Below are 20,993 nucleotides of genomic sequence, written 5' to 3'. Positions count from 1 at the left end.
TATAGTCAAATACGTAAGCCCACACGCACCCGCATCGACAGTGAATGTTTAAGACAATGGCACAACCTCCACATTTTCAGAAGCACTCATCTAAATCAAGGGAAATTATGCTAATAAAACATCTCATTATTCAGAGCTCAGAGAATCAGTCATTGACATAGCATCATTATAGATCTATTCACAAACACAGATTGGATTTCATGAAAAGGGAGGCTCTCATTTCCCACACTTCTTCATCATTTATTCTTCTCTTTAAGGAACATGTCGTGCTTATAGAGTTATTTCATGGAAAGTACCGGGGCTTTGGGATGAAAGTAAGGGTTTCCCGGTGGGACAGTGGTAACCATTCCTGATAGAGGGGCCTTGTGTCCGTAGTGTGGGGAGCTCCGGGTACCAGGACGGCTTCTAGAAAGGGAACACTTGGTGAAACTGGGAATGTTCATATTAAAGGAATATTCTGCACGTGGCATAATCTTGATTACCACAAAACTTGACATTTGAATCTGTAAATGTTCAAATACGTTTAAGTCATATAGCCACAAGACATAAACAATATGCATATATGGTTAATGTGTATGTTATATGATATATGTTTGTAATATGTTGGTTTTAGTGTGAAAAGACACCTAATTAATATTGCTTACTAAACTTTTCTGTGTAATGTTATATCCAAAATGCAGCTGTAACAGTACCAAGAACAACTTGACAGCTCAAAAAATACATGTTAGTGCTTTTATAAAATGTTAAGCCTAACATTTCTGCTTTTAAATCCTTCAAAAATCCGCCCCGTTTGCTTAAGTGTCTTTTTTAATTAAATAAATTAACTTTTTGAGGTAAATCAACATGCCACAAATGTTGATGAACAGGCTTAACTTGTATCGAACCTGTAATATTAATTTAATCAATGTAACAAATTAAAAGAAAATACATTAAATAGTTTATTTTAATTAATTAATTATAATTAGTTATCATAATTGAATTGATAAAAGTTATTTTAATGAATTAGTTGCCTCACTGTAACATATTTATTTATTAATAATTTGCCACAGGACCATTTTCACGTGAACAAATGACTAAAATAAGGCTAAACCTAGAATCTTGATGTTGACGGAAAAAGTTGATAGACATCTTTTATGTGTCAACTACTGTATCTACTCACTAATGCTTTGAAAAAGGGAGTGTGAAGTTATTCACTGATGTCCGATTTTCCAGAAAACAAACAATGTCAGAGTCTGACATTTACGACGAACGCTGCAGAAGAATACAAACAGTTTGGAGACACTTGAATTATCACCAAAAAAGGAGTAGGAGAGAGTTAGAGGAAGTTGTAAAGGTGCTGACTTTCTGCTGTAAGGAAAAGAGATGGGAGGCCTGTTTTATCGGCAAAGGAAACAGATTTCAGAGCACCGGTGACTCCAGGAAAATGGATCTGGGTTGAGTAAAAACCACGATTACCACCGGCAACAAGAGCAGCTCAGCTTAGGATAGGGCCATCTGGAGAGGTCTGCTCCAAAAAGATGGTAAAACAGCTCTTCTGGGGCCCAGCTAGGAAACACGTTTTCAAAAAAAACCACCCGGTCCCTGGGTGAGGAGTTTGGTTTTCCTCCAGTGCTTCTCTCAAACACCTCCTCCTCCTTCTTCCTCTTTACTCGAGCTGCAGATGCCTCATTCCTACTCATTCTGAAAGCCGAGGACGTTTTGCCGTTGCAGACAGAGGGTGGAAGAGCGCTGCTGGGCTGGTTTTGTTCCCAGTAGTGTCTGTCTGATTTGACTCTTCACAAACCCACAGAAAACAACAGTGCTTCATGACTTTTTTGGGGCTTTTTTCCAATTTAAAAATATAGAAATTAAAGTATCTTCTTCCTTTATTGTTCTGCAGCACGTCTCGTTATTTATCCTGTCTGCTTTACAAGATGGCCTGAACTTTGTTCAGCTTGACACGTCATGTAGGGGTCTATTAAGCGATGCTGTAAGACGCAGTTCACACACCTCCAGTTGTTGCCACATGCTGCAGAGTAGCTTGAAGAGCAGTAAATCTAGGGCAGACAAAGAGCTCAGCCTCTGACAGAAGGGGAACATGCGGGAGCTTAAAAAAATAAGTTTGACAGTGCACATACTAAGGCAGAGACAGAGATCAGAAGATAAAAAATGACTGCAAAGGTTTGTGGGAAACGCCCACAGAGTGATCCTGTGATGTGCTTACTGTTACAGGGCATGTTTACTAGAGCTCTAATAGAATGTATGTTATGACACAGGCTAGGCTTGATCGATTAGCATTCTAGATCATTACTTGATCACCATTATGTTTTTAGCAAATATCAATTACCTTGTAGTTTCTGACAAGGCAATTATGCAAGATTTATATTAGAGTATTCAATTATTTAAATTATTATTGATTTATAAAATTAAACATTATTAACTTATTTCAGGGAATTTGTGTATGTTTGTGGTTTGACCAGAAAAGTTGACTTGCAAAAGAACGTTCAGAATACAAAGCACTGCTGCCACCTACTGAGAAAAAACGGTACAATGAGGTGATATGTTAGTGATGATAATACAAAAAAAATGGTATTGCATTTCTCTGTGAAAAGGTCTTAAGGATGAATCTAATGAAAATGCATCCAGGGTCTCAAAAAAATTTTTTTTTATTTGCATAAAGAAAATTATTAGGCCTTCTATTTTAGGGCCTTTAAGATTTTTTTCTGTTTGTCAATATTTACATGGAAATTAAGCACATGTCCCCTGCAAATTCTGCAGTTCTCCAAGCATTTTACTTGTGAATTTTCTTTTTTTTCTTCTTTTTTTCTTTTTTTTTTTGTAATTCCCATTATTGTCATTGGTTATTGTCATTAGGTTCTCATTACTCCAATACAGAGCAGTGTTATTTTAGTGTCATTTGGAGACTGTTGTTGTTGTTATGAATACGTTTTTATTTTTTTCCATTTTAATTTGAGTTTTGTGTGTGTTTTTTTGTCATTGTTATTGTAAGTGTTGGGGGTTTAAAAAATATGTCTATATAGTTTTTATTAATTAGTATTTCAGTTTTAGTTTATTATTTCAATATTAACACTAAAAATAGTTGCTGCCTTAATTTTCAGGGCAATCAAATTAGATGTTAAAGTCATTTACAGTTTTTCCTCAATTGTTTACACACAAATACTGGTACTGAGACACAATGACCACAACATGTAACTCATGCACCAACCCCCTGAACCCATTCTGCTAAACTACAAGTACAATTCCTGCTTTACACTCAAATTGCAGCTCTAAAACACACTTTTTTTCAAAACACTACACATAATTCTCTGCATTTGGCATAACATTCACAAGGAACACACTGCCATTCAAACATGCACACTGACTCATCACATGGGCAAAGACCTGTCACACAGTTTTACAGTTAGCAAACAGAGCTTTAGCAGGTGAGCTCTTCTGTTTTGGAGCAGCATAGTTCTTTTTTCTTTTCTTTTTTTACTGTAACTGTATACCGTAAATTCTTGTGTTGTTTTGTATGTAGACCACTGTACGTGCAACGTTGTGTTGGTTGGGATGTACACTGTGTACATTGTTTTTGTCGGAAAAATAAAATATATTTGTTACCGTGTATTTGTGTGTTCTGAGTATAAAAACAATATTCTCAAATATTTTACAACACACATATGTATGTACTGTCTGTAGTAAGTGTAACAATGAAACGAAAAAAGACCTAAGTCATTATGATGAATGGAGAAGAAGTGTTTTCCATTCATTATAGTATTTTACATTGAGCACATCAGTGTTCAACTGGTTCTTATAAATGTCTATAGTTTGTGTGTGTCATTTGAAAACAAAATACAATTTTGAGAAGAAATAACATTGTTTTGAATGTAAAGTTTAATTTTTCAGGAGAATTGAGGGGTTTTGTCCATTGTGTGTGAGTTTTTTTATTTCTGTTTAGAGTTCTGAGAGTATGAGGCATGCTTTCAGAAAATGTGTGTAAACAATCGAGAAAAACAGTAATTTCATTTCAAATTACATTAAACTGACTTAAAAATTAGTTGAATCTTATATGACTTTTGAGTTGAAAGTTGAAAATGGTTTAACTTATTTTGATGAGTTAAAGCAACATAAAACACAACTTGATCTTGTATCATAACTTGATCTTAATCTATGCCTTACAGTTTTTTTTTTTACAATCGCTAGGACACATTTCTCAATACTTGAGTCATTTTTTCAAAATTCTTCACACAGTTCTCCTAATAAACTTTCAGTTTGGCACAGCAGTTAATTTCACATTCAAAACGCACTACCAAAACACTTCATACATGTCTCAAATCAACTCATTCTTCCAGAACACTAGCAAAGGTTTTCAACCAACAAACACACTTTCTCACTCATAAAACACAGACCTAAAAAACACTAACATCAGGTAGCATTATGTTTTCTTTTGTACAATTTCTTTGCAAAACAAGAGTGGCTATCTCTGCTGTTTATAATGCACTGCAGTATGTGTTACATAGCCCATGTTTACATTAAGATACAAAACTTATTCCTAGGTTTCCCCTTTTCAATGGATGGTAATGAAATGGAAAGACTAACGCTTGTGTAGGTGTTCATTTTCATCTAATTGCTTTGCTAGTATTTGATTTTTAAGATTCATTTCAATATTACTGTAGAAATGTAGCAAATTTGTGTCTTATTCAGTTATGTATTATGTTATTGTTTTGAACTTAAGTTTAACAGTGTTGAAAACAGTATGTAAGCATGTGCAAATTGCCAGTAAGTACACAGAGTTTTGGCGGTTGTTGTGTCAAAGTGAGATGTAATTTGAAAGATGTAGTCATTGAATGTATTTTGTGCCAAGGCAATGATAAAGGATCCACAGTTGATCCCACATAGATTTCTGTTGTGCTCACTGTGTGAAGAGTTTTCGAAAAGTGGCTTAATTATCGAGAAATGTGTCCTAGCGATTGTAAAAAAAACATACATTTACAAAATGTATGCCTTTTAACCCTCTGGTGCTCTTCGGTCATTTCTGACCGGGAAACTTTCTGTTTTGAAATGTTAAAAATCACAGCTTCATCGGAATGATATGAAACTTGGTGACTTTTCTTGCATTAGGACCCCAAAATTTGGGGTCATGATTCGAGCATGCTAATTGGTCGTAAAAAAAAAAAGTAGCGTTCATTGTCTTCGGTCATAAATGACCCCCAGAGGAAATGAATGGGAAATCTGCAAAAACACAAAAATTCACAGAATTTGTGTGTGTACAATCTACAAATCGGCCACAATGCTGAAAAAAGTACACAGCAGTAAAGGGGTGACTCTCTAAAACATCAAGAGTGTGATATTGACATATCCACTCACACACACACGCACACACGCACACTTACACACACACACACACACACACACACACACACACACACACACACACACACACACACACACACACACACACACACACACACACACACACACACACACACACACACACACACACACACACACACACACACACACACACACACACACACACACACACACACACACACACACACACACACCCATGAAAAACTGAACCTATGAACCACATTTGGAATTTTTTTTAAATCACAGCTTCATCAGAATGATATGAAACTCTGTGACTTTTCTAGCATTAGGTATGTAAACACACACACACAAATTGAGGGCATGATTCGAGCATGCTAAGTGGTCGTAAAAAAAAATACTCCCACTTGTGCTCTTCGTTCAAAAATGACACCATAGGAAATGAATGGGAAATCTGCAAAAACACAAATTCACAGACAAAATCTATAATTCTAACATCAACAAAAATATCTAAAAATGTATAATAAATAGTCTTTGAGATTTTTTAAATATACTTTCAAATCCATAAAAAAAAAAATTATTAAATGTGTTCAAAAGAGAACTTGGGAATTCTCAAGCCTCTCCATAGAGACATCTAGTGATTACACCCATGGTTGCATCATTTCTTAAATAATTCCAAAAGAGGGCGCTAATCTGCCTTCCAAAAAAAATATTTTGAATGCCTAGTCTCTATTTTAACCTGAAATACTGCAATAATTAAAAAAAAATTACAAAAATTACACACACAAAAATTGGTATAATTTTCAATGGCAAAAATATACCATAATTATTGCATAAATATAAAAAAAATACCCTCAAATCATCTCAAAATACAAAATTAAAAAGAAAAAATATTATTGAAGAAATATAAATTGTATTGGTTTTACTGGGGTGGAGGAAAGTTTAATTTTTAGGTGTCCGGTCATTTATGACCGGGAAGACAACCAATGCAACCCCTAAACAAAGAGCACCAGAGAGTTAAGTATCCCTTGCACTATTTGGATAAGTGTCTGTCTAATGATTAAGAGAAAAGTGATTATTTGTCAAGAGTCAAGACAATAATGTTGAAAATATACAGTCATTAATTTCCAAACCACTTGTCCTATGTGGTCACGGGATGATGGAAAGATGGCCAGTCCATCGCAGACAAAGCAAAATATCTTAATCTGAAATGTTGTAATGCCTTACCCTGTTGTTTGTGGAGTATACGGTAAAGAAGGCAGACTGACGGCTGAGGTTTGTGGTCTGTCAAACTTGGCTTTTCCAGTGTAACCAGGTATAGCAGTTCGGCTACAGAGCAAAACAAAACATCTTCCTTATGAACAGTTCTGTAGAAGGGTTATGATGTATACACAAAAACACAGAGCAGACTCATACTAGCTGGCAGGGGTGTGAGGAGGCACTGTGGTCCGCAGAACAGTCAGAGGGACGAAGTCTTCTTCTGGGACGTCCACACTGCCCATGTTCTCAGAGCCTACCGTACCGCTGTACAGAAAGATCACAACTATCTCTCAAAGCCTTAATAAATGTACTGGATAATACTTAAGCAGCAATACAGTTGCATATCTGTAACTGTAAAAAAGACATGATCAATAAGTCATGATAACATGTTTTTACATGTTACTTGTTATACAAGATTCTCCTTTTAAGTCAGTTTAATGCAATTTAAGATGAAATGACTTGCACTGCCAAGTTGATTGTACTTAATTTAAGGCAGTTGTAGTTTAACAAACATTTGTGTTTAGAAATAATCATTACATAACTAAAGATATCTGCATCTGCTTACCAATATAAAGGTACATGGCCTGATTTTGGACATGGACTGGTGCTGTTAATTGAAAACAATTTATTATACACAGAGATATTGATATAAATGTGCAAGCATACAGTATAAACTCAGAACCTAAAAATAAAAAGCTGTAGCTCAAACTGTAGAGAATGGTATTAGAGATGCCAAGGTCATGGGTTCGATTCCCAGGAAAAGCAAGACACTGTGGATGTCTACTAATTCTCATTAGAGTGTTAGTAGAGTATTAGTAGACTGGTAGGGTTAGGGTTAAGCTTGGTACATACTCCGCAAGAACAAAGAAATGTGTTAGTTTTCTCGAGGTGGCAAGAACAAGAACAAAGTTAATTTTGTCCAGGACATTTCATTCTTCACGAGAAAAGCAGGTGCCAAACATTTCCGTTTCTCTGCATTAACCCCGCCCACTTTAAATTTCTGACCAATCACACAATAGTTCTCGGACGCCCACAAAAAAAAAAGTTCTGCTCAGATGATGTGTCAAGAACAAGCTGTGAGAACCAAACTAGGGCTTCGAGAACAAAATTACATCATTTTGCTCTCGCAGCCCTGGGAGTGAGAACTTTTTTCTCTGTTCTTGCGGAGAATGTAATGGCCTTTAGAATAAGTTGACATGTAGCTGCAAAGTTAGTGAGTAGAATGTCTGTTGGAGCATCACAATAAAGAGTTACTAAGCAGACAGTCTACTAATACTCTAATGAGAGTTAGTTTACATGTAGTTGCAAAGTTACTTATAGTCAACAGAATCTTCTAAAGGGGCCATCAAAATAAAGTGTTACCAAAATGTCTGCCAAATGGGTTATTTAAATCACTTACAAGCTGATGGGTTTCCTTGCGTTAAATGTGCCACGCAACTGATGTTTGTTCCAATGTGATCCAATAGCCTGAAAGCAAAAAAATCTTTCTCAGGGTCTCAGATCTTCAGCGGAAGTAACCTCATTTCCATTGCAGCACACTCACCTGCCACAGCTCAGGTCTGCTGTGGTATCGCTTCAGCATGAAACGTTGACTCACGGGGTCAGCCATTTTTTCCAGTGTAGTTGTGGGTGGTTTGTGGCGAGGAGGTAACTTTGAGTCCCAGTCTACATTCTCATAACCTCTATACAGAGCATATCCACACACATGCATAAGGGATACAAACACTCAGCTGTCAGCAACATTATCCTACTTTTTACATGGGTGTTTAAAGTCAGCATGAAATCAAATATTGCGTAGTTATTATAAAGGATTTTTTTTTTTTTTTATTCATGTGGCCTCGTAATCTTTCATCAAAATAACTTCCCCTCCCTTTTGCAATGACATCTCTTCTCTTCTCTAATGACGTGTTTGTGAGGGCGGGACAACCTGTCACTCATATGACATCACAGCAATAGCAAACCAAAACCATCCAATCAATCCCTGATGGACAAAAAAAGCCCTACATTTTTCTTGTTCATCAAATGGCTATATGTCATAATAGGGAAGAAAAGACTATTGCAACTTCCAGTTTGTGCTGACTTTAACAACTAAATAACCAAAAACATGGGCCTGAGATATTGATTTCATCTTAAATTACAGTATTATATAAAAATAGAAAGATACCATAAGCTACAGGATAGACCTGAAAACTCAATGAGAGCTCTGTGTTCATAATATCATAACTAAAAGGATCAGTAGGAAATCATGAACAACTTTTGTCTAAGCACATCATGAACAACTTTTGTCTAAGCACATTGGACCAGCATATGTGTTACCAGAAATGCCAGGGTCGTGCAGCAAACATAAATTGACAAAATGTATACCTTTACATATATACCTTGAATGCACTGTACGTTTCAGATAAAAGTGCCTGTCAAATGTATAGACAGACAAATGATACAGAAAGCACCAATTGGTCAAGTTGAGAGAGTCTTGGAAAATAAATTGTAGTTCTGCTGTTAAGGGAGCTTTTAGAGCAAACACATTCAGACCTTTGGGCTGCAGAAGTGTAGATGTATTGTCGAGCTGCCGTTGCAGTGCTATCAAAAAGAACAGATGGTTCTGCAACCTATAAAGGGATAGTAAGAAGACACAATGGCATATGTCTATGGTCTAAAAGTGTGATGTAACAGGGCAAATATAACAAATTGAGTTTTTTAAAAATCGTTCTTTCTTCCATGGAACACAAAATGGATCATTTTGAAGAATTATTTGAGCTCTTTTCCATGTAGCTAATGACAATTCATGGGGACGAGCCTTTATGTTTCAAAAAAGACGCAAAAGCAGCATACAAGTAAACTGTGAAAACAGCCAAAGTAAAATGAACGATTCATTCAGGAATCGAACATCGCAACATCTCTCACAGATGCGTCAAGGGCCCTATTTACACCTGGTATTCAGATTCGATCATATCACAAGTAAGGACGCTACTGGCGGAAACGAGGTCTAAAACGTTTTGAACTTGTCCACCTTCGTCCTTTGACCACTTCCAGAGGAAGGCCTAATCGAAAACGCATTCGACTGGATTACATGCTATAAACTTTAAACATGCGTGGAGGGGAGAACTACATGCCCCCCCCCCCCCCAACAGCTAGATCATATTGTCTTGTCATTAATGTAGTGTATGTTTACATATACGAGTTATCGAAAATAGTTTGCATTTGACTGAAATTACAGAATGTTGAGCAAGCGGACGATCTGGATAGCATTGTAAATGTATGGTTAAAATTGGACATGAACCAGCTCAAGTCAAAATTTTTATGTGCTCGTAATCATGACTTCACTTTTCAATAGCACGTGAAGGCAGCAACATTTAAGCCCACCGGCAACAGTTGCCGCAGTGTATAGTTGTCATTTTCCTTTTGTAAGTATTTTTCTAGATAGTATCCATGTTTTTAATCTCAATGACATGCAAGAAAACAACCAAATAAAGGATTTCAAGAGAAAAAAAAAGGTATTAACTTCCTATCTGTCACATGAGGCTGCCAACTTCCTACTTCCAGGAAGCATAATGAAGGCAAACCCTCCCAAACAAAGGTTATTTTCATGTTACTAATAAGTATTTTTTGTTGACATATATATATCTACATGATCGTGAAGGTCTCTAGAATCATCCAAACAAAACAATTCTTACAACAGATCTATAGTTTATTGTACACTTAGTCAAAAGTCCAAGGGCTAATGCCTTGTAAGTATATAATTGGGAAATGGGGTATACTGTGTTAACAGGTTAATAAATCAAGTTTTTTGGTCTTTTGTGCTTTTTGCTTTCATAATATCCCACCTAAAACATAACTCAACCTTTTAACTGACATCTCTACTATACAGTAGACCTTAATTCGATAGGGAAATTATATTATATTTTATGATATTATGTCTTGTAAGGGCCAAAATATTGAGGACCCTTCATCCAGTTTGGAATGGATGGGTTTCATTCTAATCGGTCAATGACCCTAATTCTTTTTATGACTAGTAGCTTAGGATTCCATTATAATGTGGAAATTCAGACTGAGTTTACATTTACATTATTATATGAAATCACCTTCTACAGTCAGCCATTGAATACTATGGGACTATTTGTTTATTTATTTATTTTGTTATATAGATGTAATTTTTTTACATTTATTTATTTATTTTCATTTAACTTTTTGATACACAATGCCCTGTTAATGGCTGCTCTTTGTTCTGCACTATGTTCCACCACTTTAAGACAAATGTATTTGTTGTTTGTTGTATTTTCATATTCAACAGATTATAAGATAGATGCAGCTTTTTTTGAGTTTGCATTGAATGTTCTTCGACTTTTATTCACAATAAATTTGTTTATGAATAAAGATTGATTTGTTGTATCTATTGATCTTATTTTGAGTTAGATGCCAAATGTTCTCCTCCTAGTCAAATTTGACATAGAAGGGGTGCATACAACATAGGCCTATTTGCTCACCGGCGACTATAGTTGCCGCACATTCAAATACGATTTTCAAAAAAAAAAAAACTAAAACCTGGGGAAAATAAATGCAGAACATGATCACATAGGACACTATTAACATGACTATATGCATGAAACTATTCAGAAATATTTGGGCACAAATGGGTTAATAGTACCAGGCAGTAGGGTCATGCAGGGTATGCACGTGCAAATGGGCCCGGGGCAATAGGGGCCCGCCCATGGGGAACTTTTAATTAAAACAATGGAATTCATTTTTAATTCGTGGCAACAATAAATATATATTTGAATGCATGTCATGTGTAGTAATTTCTTGTTTCTCCGTAATGTCTAATTGTGTGCGTTTATTATTGTTTGCACCAGCGGCTGCCATACAACTAGGCTACTCCGTCATTTTTTTATATGACGCTGCATTGCCGCGCCAAATTAAAAACAGAAAACAGCTTGAGAGGTTACTTTTTTTTACAGTCTATGGAGGTTACTAACGGCTAGACATCATAACTTCCCAGCTGAGTCGGCGATTTTCAGCTTTGCGATCAGTTGCCGATTTGTTCACAGTGGTCCAGCCACACATACTTGCAAATGAGGAGAAGAACGCGATATAGCTTACGAAGGGGCACATAATTAGTGAAGAGATGCAACAAAGCCTTGTCCAGCCCTTCCACAAAATTGATCGCATTCCGTGCAGCCTTTAAAATACTCTCTAGGATGACAACAGTTCAAGATCTGGTTTTTGATTGTTGAGAACAACTCTATCTCATAAAGCTTCACGTGCACCGCTTACGCAGCCTTGTTACTTTCGCCTCCGCTGACTGCGCGCGCTCCTCTCCAAACTGACGAAGCGTTTACACTTGACGCGCTTGTCCTATTCTTTGAAACGACAGAGGGCGACTCGGAGTAATTGTTCTATAAATCATCAGGAAACAGCGGTGAGAAGTAGAAGAATGCACACAGGTGACGACGAATGTGACGATATTTATACTCTTCACCGAAAACCACACTACAAAAGAATCGTGTAAAACTCAGTAAACCTTGATATTATTACTTGTGACATGAGAACAAAATGTATGTACAGATGTATAAAACTAAATTAACGATCTCTTAAATATATTCACTAAACATTTTAATTTAGTTTCGTGAATTAAAAAAAAAAAAATAAACATGGATATTTATTTTCAATTAAAGGGCTTATTTATAACGTTGTAGGCTCATTTAGTAAAAATAAGCACCTAATTTGTACGTGCAAACTGGGTGCCGGTGTGATGAGATGTGATGTTCGGCTAGATTCGCCTAGAACTCGTGCATCCTCGGATGCGGAGACGCGCGAAAAGTACACCGCCACGCGAAATGCGGACGCGTCGAGTATAAACAAGGATCAAGTCACTTTTGCTTCAGCAGAGCGTTCATTTTCAAAACTGAAGCCAAGAAAAAAATTATTTACGGGGCTCTATATGTCGCAAAACAGACTATTAGGACTGGCAATTCTTTCCGTCGAGAATGCACGGAGCCGTGAGATTAAACACCAATGACATTGTGGATGAGTTTGCCGAAAGAAATGTCGGGAGAATACAACTAAAATGAGTGAGTTTTATGTTTTTACATTTTGGGCCGCCGTGCAAGATCAGTAGTTTATTATTGACATTGAGCTTAATTGTTTTAGACTTGTTTTTGTTCCGTTCTGGTTGTGAAAATTGTTGGGTAGAGTGTGTGTTTTTATGGTATTGTTTGATATGGTATTTTGATACACTACAGTGAATGTACAGTGAATACTATAGGCTAAATGTCTCTTCGATGTACTTGGGGGGCGTGTTTAGGGGGGCCCGTACAATTTATTTGGCATATGGGGCCGGGACTGATCTTGCTACGCCACTGGTACCAGGCTCAAACAGGGCCCAGAAATTAAAGCTAGTTTAAAGTCAATTATGGTTTAAATTCTCAGACTACAGTGACACGTCTTGTATATAATTTTACTTTTATACTTTTATGGTACGTTTGTGTAATTTTTGAAGATTTTAAGCTCAGACCCATTAATGGTAACTGCGTGTAAAAGAGCGACCAGTACAATTCTTCAATTTTTCTCTTTTTATGTTCCAAGGAAGACATAAAAGTCATATGTGTTTGGAGCAACATAAGGGTGAGTAACTGATGACAGAATGCACATTTTTGGGTGAACTATTTCTTTAAGTCACATTTCACATGAATAGTTAATGTTCAGTGCTGTAAAAGTGATATAGCTTCGAACAAACTGCATACAACAGTAATATTCCAGTAGCAGGGATGAAAAATTGAGCATGACTGACCGCATTTATTTCATCGCTGTCCTGAGAGGGGTGTTTAATACTCTGGGCACTTGTCCTACCTGATAACAAAGCATATGGAATACAATAATAAATATGTAAGAGTCTTTTTGTTACACAATGCTGCGGTCACTCCAAACGTGCAGGCCTATAACAAAAAGGTTGCAGTTACCTCCAAGGTTCGCCTTCAATGCTGCCTCTGGTTTCACCCTGGAGTTCCACTTCTTGTGCTCAGAATTGTCATATATCAGAGCTGAAGGTCTGGTTGGAGGAGTCTGAGGCCTGTCTCGTGCCCCTGCCGGAACCCACAGATTAGACGGGGCGTAAACCGTTTCGATGAATGGGGTTCTGCTCTTTGCCTCCAGACGCACCTGTGCCCCTGCACTTAGTTGACCGGAGCACGGATCTATTAGAGTCTCATAGTCACGGAGTGGCACCAGAGGAGCATTTTCATCAGGCGTCTGGGCTCCAGGATTGAATTTGGAGAACGCACGTCTGTCTGTCTGGACCATGCTCTCAAAGTCATACCTTCCCTCTGGACCCTTCTCACAGGGCAGATTCATACGTCTGCACAGCCACCTGCTCACTCCATCTGAACTCACACAGGGCGTCGTGATAAGTCTTACTCGGTAAGGTTCTCGTTCCTCTTCCATTAATGATTTATAAAAGCCAACAATTAACCAATAAATGGAATATATTTCCATAAACGCTGCATCTCTTTTCTAGATGTGGTCTGGTATGTGGGATTATGCAGATGGAAGCCACAGGTGTAATCATCAGCATTCGCTGTTGCCAGGAGACTGTGTCATTAGTTTGTCATTAGATTGCCTCCTGTGTCACTGCAGTCAGCGGGAGGTCAAATTACTGGCATGTGTCTGTAAATTGACACGCTGGGACTGAAAAGGCTCACAATGAAGCTAAAACTCATTATTGAGAAGAATTACAGTTTGTCTCTATTTTGAACATTAAAATGTGAATTAGAATGATGATTAACTGTTTAAGTAGTAATGACTATAATGCATGTAGGACGTTGAATGCAAAATAACTAACCGCAATAACATTCAAAGATCACTAGGTGGAGACCTAGTTCAGGCAATTTGGGCGATGGTATTGTCTCACATGATGTGATGTGGTCCTAAATAAAGCCAGATATAATTATTACACCCTAACTATAACCCTACCACTTACAGACACCATGCAGTTATTTCACATGTGAAATGCGTTATTACACGTATCCATGTGCAGCTATCATGAGTTTTCAGGCTTTACAAAATATCATTCAGGCTGTACTATAATTATGGGAACAATTGGTCCCCAGCCACAAGGATAGAAAAAAAGAGCACAAACAGCTTATTTATATATGTTATATGAGGTATAATGGTCTTAAAATGGTTTTGTCGCATTTCAAAACTGATCTTATTAATACTAATTTGGCTTCTAAGAAAATTATATTTGCAGGTTTAACTGCTGCTAAAAAAAAACTATAATACATTCTTGGTTTTCTCCTGAACCCCCTTTAATAAAAGAATGGTTTAACCACTTCAGGGATATTGTTCTTATAGAGAGATCATTGGCTGTCATAAAGCACGTAGCTCCACTTTAGATGTCTGGGATAAAGTTGTTGTTGCACTCTTGAAACCACGTTTTTTCTCAAGTTTAGCGCACAATTGAAATGGGTCTTAACATTACTGCAATTGTATTTTATCTTTGTATTTATGTAATTTTTTATTAACTTTTTTTTAATGTACTGTATTTATTTACCTATTAGCAAGGCTTTGGCAATTGCATATAGTTTGAGAAGTGATTTTACTTTATATACACTAATATACATATATAACAAGTATATTGTACATCTTGTGTTAAAACCAAATAAAAAGTTGATCTCAAAAAAATAAAAAAAATAAATAAATACATATATATACAGTATATAAGATGGTGCATATACAGTATATATATATATATATATATATATATATATATATATATATATATATATATATATATATATACATACATACATACATACATACATACATACATACATACATACACATACATACACATACATACATACATACATATAATATTACACACACACCGATCAGGCATAACATTATTATCTAATATTGTGTTGGTCCCGCTTTTGCTGCCAAAACAGCCCTGACCTTTCGAGGCATGGACTCCACTAGACCCCTAGTCGTTGTTGTGCTCCTCAAAACATTCCTGAACCATTTTTACTTTGTGGCAGGGCACATTATCCTGCTGAAATAGCCACCAGAGACTACTGTTTCCATGAAAGGGTGTACATGGTCTGCAACAATGCTTAGGTAGGTGGTACTTGTCAAAGTAACATCCACATTGATGGCAGGACCCAAGGTTTCCCAGCAGAACAGTGCCCAAAGCACCACACTGGCTCTGCCGGCTTGCCTTCTTCCCATAGTGCATGTGTTCCTCAGGAAAGCGACACCCACCCACCCGGTCATCCACGTGATGTAAAAGAAAACATGATTCATCAGACCAGGCCACCTTCTTCCATTGCTCCGCGATCCAGTTCTGATGTTCACATGCCCACTGTTAGCATGGGCACCCTGGTCTGCGGCTATGCAGTGCAGCCTCATTCGCAACAAACTGTGATGCACTGTGTATTCTGACACCTTTCTATCAGAACCAGCATTAACTTCTTGAGCAATTTGAGCTACAGTAACTTGTCTGTTTGATCAGGCCACACGGGCCAGCCTTCGCTCCCTACATGCATCAATGAGCCTTGGCCGCCCATGACCCTGTCGCGGGTTCACCACTGTACCTTCCTTGGAGCACTTTTGATAGATACTGACCACTGCAGACCGGGAACGCCCCACAAGAGCTGCAGTTTTGGAGATGCTCTGACCCAGTCGTCTAGCCATCACAATTTGGCTCTTGTCAAACTCACTCAAATCCTTATGCTTGCCCATTTTTCCTGCTAACACATCAACTTTGGAGACAAAATGTTCACTTGCTCCCTAATATATCCCACCCACTAACGGGTGCCTTGAATCTGTTAATCACTTCACCTGTTAGTGGTCATAATCTTATGCCTAATTGGTGTATGTACACACACAGATGAATATTCACACATGTATATGTATATTGTATAATTGTATATATAATGAATATTTATTATCATCATTAATTTTTGTTATATGTTCCGTTTGTGGTGTCAGAGTAAGGTGCTTCATGGCCATGCATTATATATATAGCCTACATATAAAAAACATCTAAAAAATATAGTTCGCTTTGAACTACAATTAGCTTACTAAGAAATATTCTTTAGTGCATAATCTTGAGTTTATGGTGTGTTTTTTCCCAAGATGGTTTTCATGCATGATCACTGAAGCAAAATGTATCTCATACAGTCTGCCTCAGTGGCCAAAGATTAGTAAATGGTTGGCTTGATATAAACGGTCAAATGCAATATTCTTCTTTATGCGGGTTTAGAAAAACAGCTCTGTCATTAATATGGCTGTGTGTGTGCTTGTGCTCTTGATGAGAATGCCCTTGCATATCTGGTGTCACAACGTGGCACTGATGATGGTGATAAGCGCTGATAGCCGATGTTAAAACTCGGGCCTTCATTAACATAAACACCAAACAAACATTCAGGAAGCTGTAAACGCTGGAAACGGCAGGTTAAAAATAGTCCAATTAGAATTATTACACAATGGTGCTCTGCATGTATAACACCCCTGCCCTCCAATTTAATTATGTCGAAAAAGATCCAAGTTCTGGTACAAGAGAGCGAGAACAAAATCCAAAAACTATAAGTCAGCACTGTTTTCAGTGGGGGTTCAAATTCAGACTTTCCTTTGAATAATTTACCACCTTTTATAGCGCTTGCTTTGTTTCAAAAGAAAAGAAAGTTACAGTATCTGAGGCTTTATGTTCTTTACTGCAGAAAACAGACCGTAGGTCCTTCTCGACTCAATTCAACCTTAAATATAAAGCTTCAAGGCTGAATATGAATCATTATCCTATACATTCCTTTAAAAAAAAAAAAAAAATTAAAAAGCCTTTAGATTTTCAAAAGGCATAGCTGTTTTTATGACTTACACTGGCCCTTGAAATTCTCCAAGAAGAAAATCATATGTGACACGACCAAACTATTTCCAGCTTACTAGTGATCAGTAAAACTAGAAACTCATGCTCACTGTTGTGGAAATATACAATGAAGATGGTGCTCATTAAGATGTGAAAACGGATCAAAAGGTTTCTAAGGTTTAACTAAATTAATTGAGGCCATTTGACAGTCATTTATGTTATTTATGCCTCAATTTGCATTTTCATTCAGTAATGCACCGCCAGTGAGTTTGAAGACACACAAACAACTGCAGTGGTGTTTGCAGAGACGTAAACAAATTCCTCTGTAAACAATTAAGAATTAATGCTTTACTCCAGGCCTAGAAATGCCATAGAGGGCTGCTCGCTTCTATAAAATATTGTCCTCCTGAAAAAACCCCATCTAAAATATGACCTGCGACTTTGTCTTCCCAGGTCTGTGATCACACTAATTGGCCATATTATCCCTGACAAAAACAGTGTGATGACATTTTTGCAACACCATTGGTAAAAGGCTCCTCCGGCATTTGGGTAAAACCACTGTTACATGATCTGTAAGAGCGGCGCCCCGGGCAAAACAAGAGTTCACAAGGAATGTGCGATATAGACGCCCCCTCCCAAATTATATGCTGAAAACATGTGACGTGCTTTGTGTTGACGTCGTCAGCGAGGCTATTCCTTTTCCTAATTAATGCTCAATCCTTGATTTATTTGTTCTTTCTTTCGCTTGAGGTTCATTCAGTGCGGGAGCTCTTAATGAATTAGAACATCTTTGGTGCTTGGAGATTAAAGTATTTTTGGCAGGGATATGGGTATTTTTAGTCCAAGAAATAATTTTCTTCAGAGAGAGAGAGAGAGAGAGCGAGAAAGAAAGATGGAGTGAGAGTGCCATGTTGCTGAAATCTAGTTATTAGTCTGCTTGTCTGCTCCCTCCTTCCCTCTGCTGACATTATTTAAATAGCCGCACACCCATCCCATGGTGCCCAGCCATGCACCAGAGTGGCTAATTTGGGTAAGCCTCATTCTTCTAGAAAAATAAGTGCATCTGTATATTTAAGAATATGACATGGGAGAAGCAAAAAGAAAGGGATGAAAAAAGCGGGAGAGAGAGAGAGAGCAGTGTGAGCAGCTGCTGTGGAGTTTGTTAGTCGAGCCTACAAGCCTACATTGTACAAACCTGGGTTATGGTTTTTTCCTCCACAAATTATAATTGCTTTTAGAGCTTTCAAGCCACATCCATCACATTCGGTTCAGTCCTTCAGTCTGTTTTGGCCTAATTTGCTTCATTCCACTGTTCTCTATAATACTTGATTCTGATTTGTCAATTGTGCCACTAAGTGGTCAAGTATTTCAGTTGGACTGCTACAAAAAGTTTCTCAACTATGTGCTTCTAATGTTCTTCTTTTAAAAAGTACACTATGTAACTTTTATTGTTCAAAATAATTTTCAATACGTCATTAATCCTTCTTCCGAACATGTTTTTGTATATCCCTGATCAGGTGGTGGCTGGTCAATAGAGGGCGTTCTATTGAGGGCGCCGCACCCATCAAAATTCCAGAAATATACATGTATAAAAAAATTATATAAAAATGAAATACAAATAAAATAAATAATAAAAACTGGCTTTGATGGGTTAACTATTTTATATGTTTCATGCGGTTTCATGCGCGAGGGACGCCGGACAAATGGATGTCTATCTGAGTACAAAAATCTACGGGCAGCATGTGACCTGAAGCTGGTCTCTAATTGGTTTCTTAAAGATCCTCCTCCGGACGCAGGTCGCTGTGTCCCTGGCGAATCAGAATTGGATTGTGTTATTTTATCCAATCTGATTGGTTCTCGTTACCTGTCATTCAACTTTCCGTTCTTGGCAACTAAAGCGAAAGTGCGCGGGCGACATTGTCACTCCGACTCCGCCAAAACCTTGTTAGGATGATCCCTTTCGTAGAGATGGCAGCAGTTAAACCAAATTCTTTCACAAGGCGTCCGCTGGAAGAAAAAAAAGGATAAAGGATAAAGGCAACGCGATTTACAAATCCAGCAGCAGGCCAGTGACAGAGGACGAAGCTGCACTCGGAGCTTCACGCGCTTGTTATGAGAAACGTAGGTGGCTGGCTGGATGTGTTGTTAGCAATGCCCTTTATTGCTTTCCCTGTCTTTTATTTCAAAGTGTCGGTACTGAAGTTTTGTGGACAACAACGGGGGTAAGAGACCTCAAATATCTAACTGAACAATGCAAGCGTCATGACACTACTAAGATGACTGACTTTAATCAGAGAGTCATTGAGAAATTTGCTGGCCAGAAAGAAAGAAGAGCAAAATTTATGTTCAAGTAGTCAACATGCTAGTTCAATTCAATTCAATTCAAATTTATTTGTATAGCGCTTTTCACAATACACATTGTTTCAAAGCAGCTTCACAGAAAGTGCATTTCATAAATGTACATTGAAAAATGTTAGAAAGAGAATGTTAAAGAAAAATGTTAGGATAAGTTAATCAATCATGTATTATTTTAGGCCATAACAACGCTGGCGTTGAGTCGTCTCTTCACAGGCGTCGAGTCGTCTCATCACAGGGGCATCTGAAGTCTCCATGAGAGGCTGGATACAAACTGGAGCTGATGAACTAGTTACCTCGGGACTAGTGTCCCGAGATAACAACAGAAAAGCAGATGGGAAATAATTAGCATAGCTGCTGTTCAGAATATTAATGCTGTTGGTGCGATTTAACTGTAGTATAAAACTTATTTATAATGTGAATGCTTGGCTAAAGAGATGCGTCTTTAATCTAGTTTTAAACTGGGACAGCGAGTCTGAACCTCGAACAATATCCGGAAGACTATTCCAGAGTTTAGGAGCTAAATGTGAAAATGCCCTCCCTCCTTTAGTGGACTTAGATATCCTAGGAATGACCAGAAGCCTAGAGTTTAGTGATCTTAAAGAGCGCGATGGATTGTAGGGCGATAAAAGATCAGTTAAATACACTGGAGCTAAACCATTTAGGGCTTTATAGGTCAGTAGCAATACTTTGTAATTGATACGGAACTTAATAGGTAACCAGTGTAGAGATGATAAAATTGGTGTTATATGATCATATTTTCTTGACCTAGTAAGAACTCTAGCAGCTGCGTTTTGGACTAACTGTAGCTTGTTTATCGATGATGCAGGACAACCAGCTAATAAAGCATTACAGTAATCTAGTCTCGAGGTCATGAATGCATGAACTAACTTTTCTGCATCAGAAATAGATAGCATGTTACGTAGCTTGGCAATGTTTCTAAGGTGGAAAAATGCCGTTCTTGTAACATATGAAATATGACTTTCGAAAGACAAGTTGCGGTCTAATATAACACCCAGGTCTCTTACTGTAGTGGATAAAGCGACAGGACATCCTTCCAAGTTAAAGTTGTATTGTGAGAGGTTTTGTGGGCAGTTTTTTGGACCAATAAGTAATACCTCCGTTTTATCTGAATTTAATAGCAGAAAATTACATGTCATCCAGTGTTTAATATCATCAACACACGCTGTCAGTTTAGATAATTTAGCGT

At 37.5% G+C, this 20,993-nt stretch overlaps 1 protein-coding gene and 1 long non-coding RNA gene across 2 annotated transcripts in view; one reads left to right on the top strand and one right to left on the bottom strand.

The window, feature by feature from the left end:
- LOC307142142 overlaps positions 1 to 20,993 on the top strand; it is a 576,947-nt gene that overhangs the window by 20,294 nt on the left and 535,660 nt on the right. The window lies entirely within an intron of this gene.
- Positions 279 to 14,058, bottom strand: spmip7 (sperm microtubule inner protein 7; the record flags this gene model as incomplete). Its single annotated transcript, XM_079842726.1, has 9 exons — positions 279 to 405; positions 6,538 to 6,639; positions 6,727 to 6,834; positions 7,136 to 7,177; positions 7,970 to 8,037; positions 8,114 to 8,252; positions 9,103 to 9,179; positions 13,358 to 13,416; positions 13,527 to 14,058. 9 exons carry the CDS (start codon positions 14,056 to 14,058, stop codon positions 279 to 281), a joined length of 1,254 nt encoding a protein of 417 aa, XP_079698852.1.

The sequence above is a fragment of the Gobio gobio genome (assembly GCF_949357685.1).
Source record: "Gobio gobio genome assembly, chromosome: 18".
Taxonomy (NCBI): Eukaryota; Metazoa; Chordata; class Actinopteri; order Cypriniformes; family Gobionidae; genus Gobio; species Gobio gobio.
This window is presented reverse-complemented; position numbering and strand designations above follow the sequence as displayed.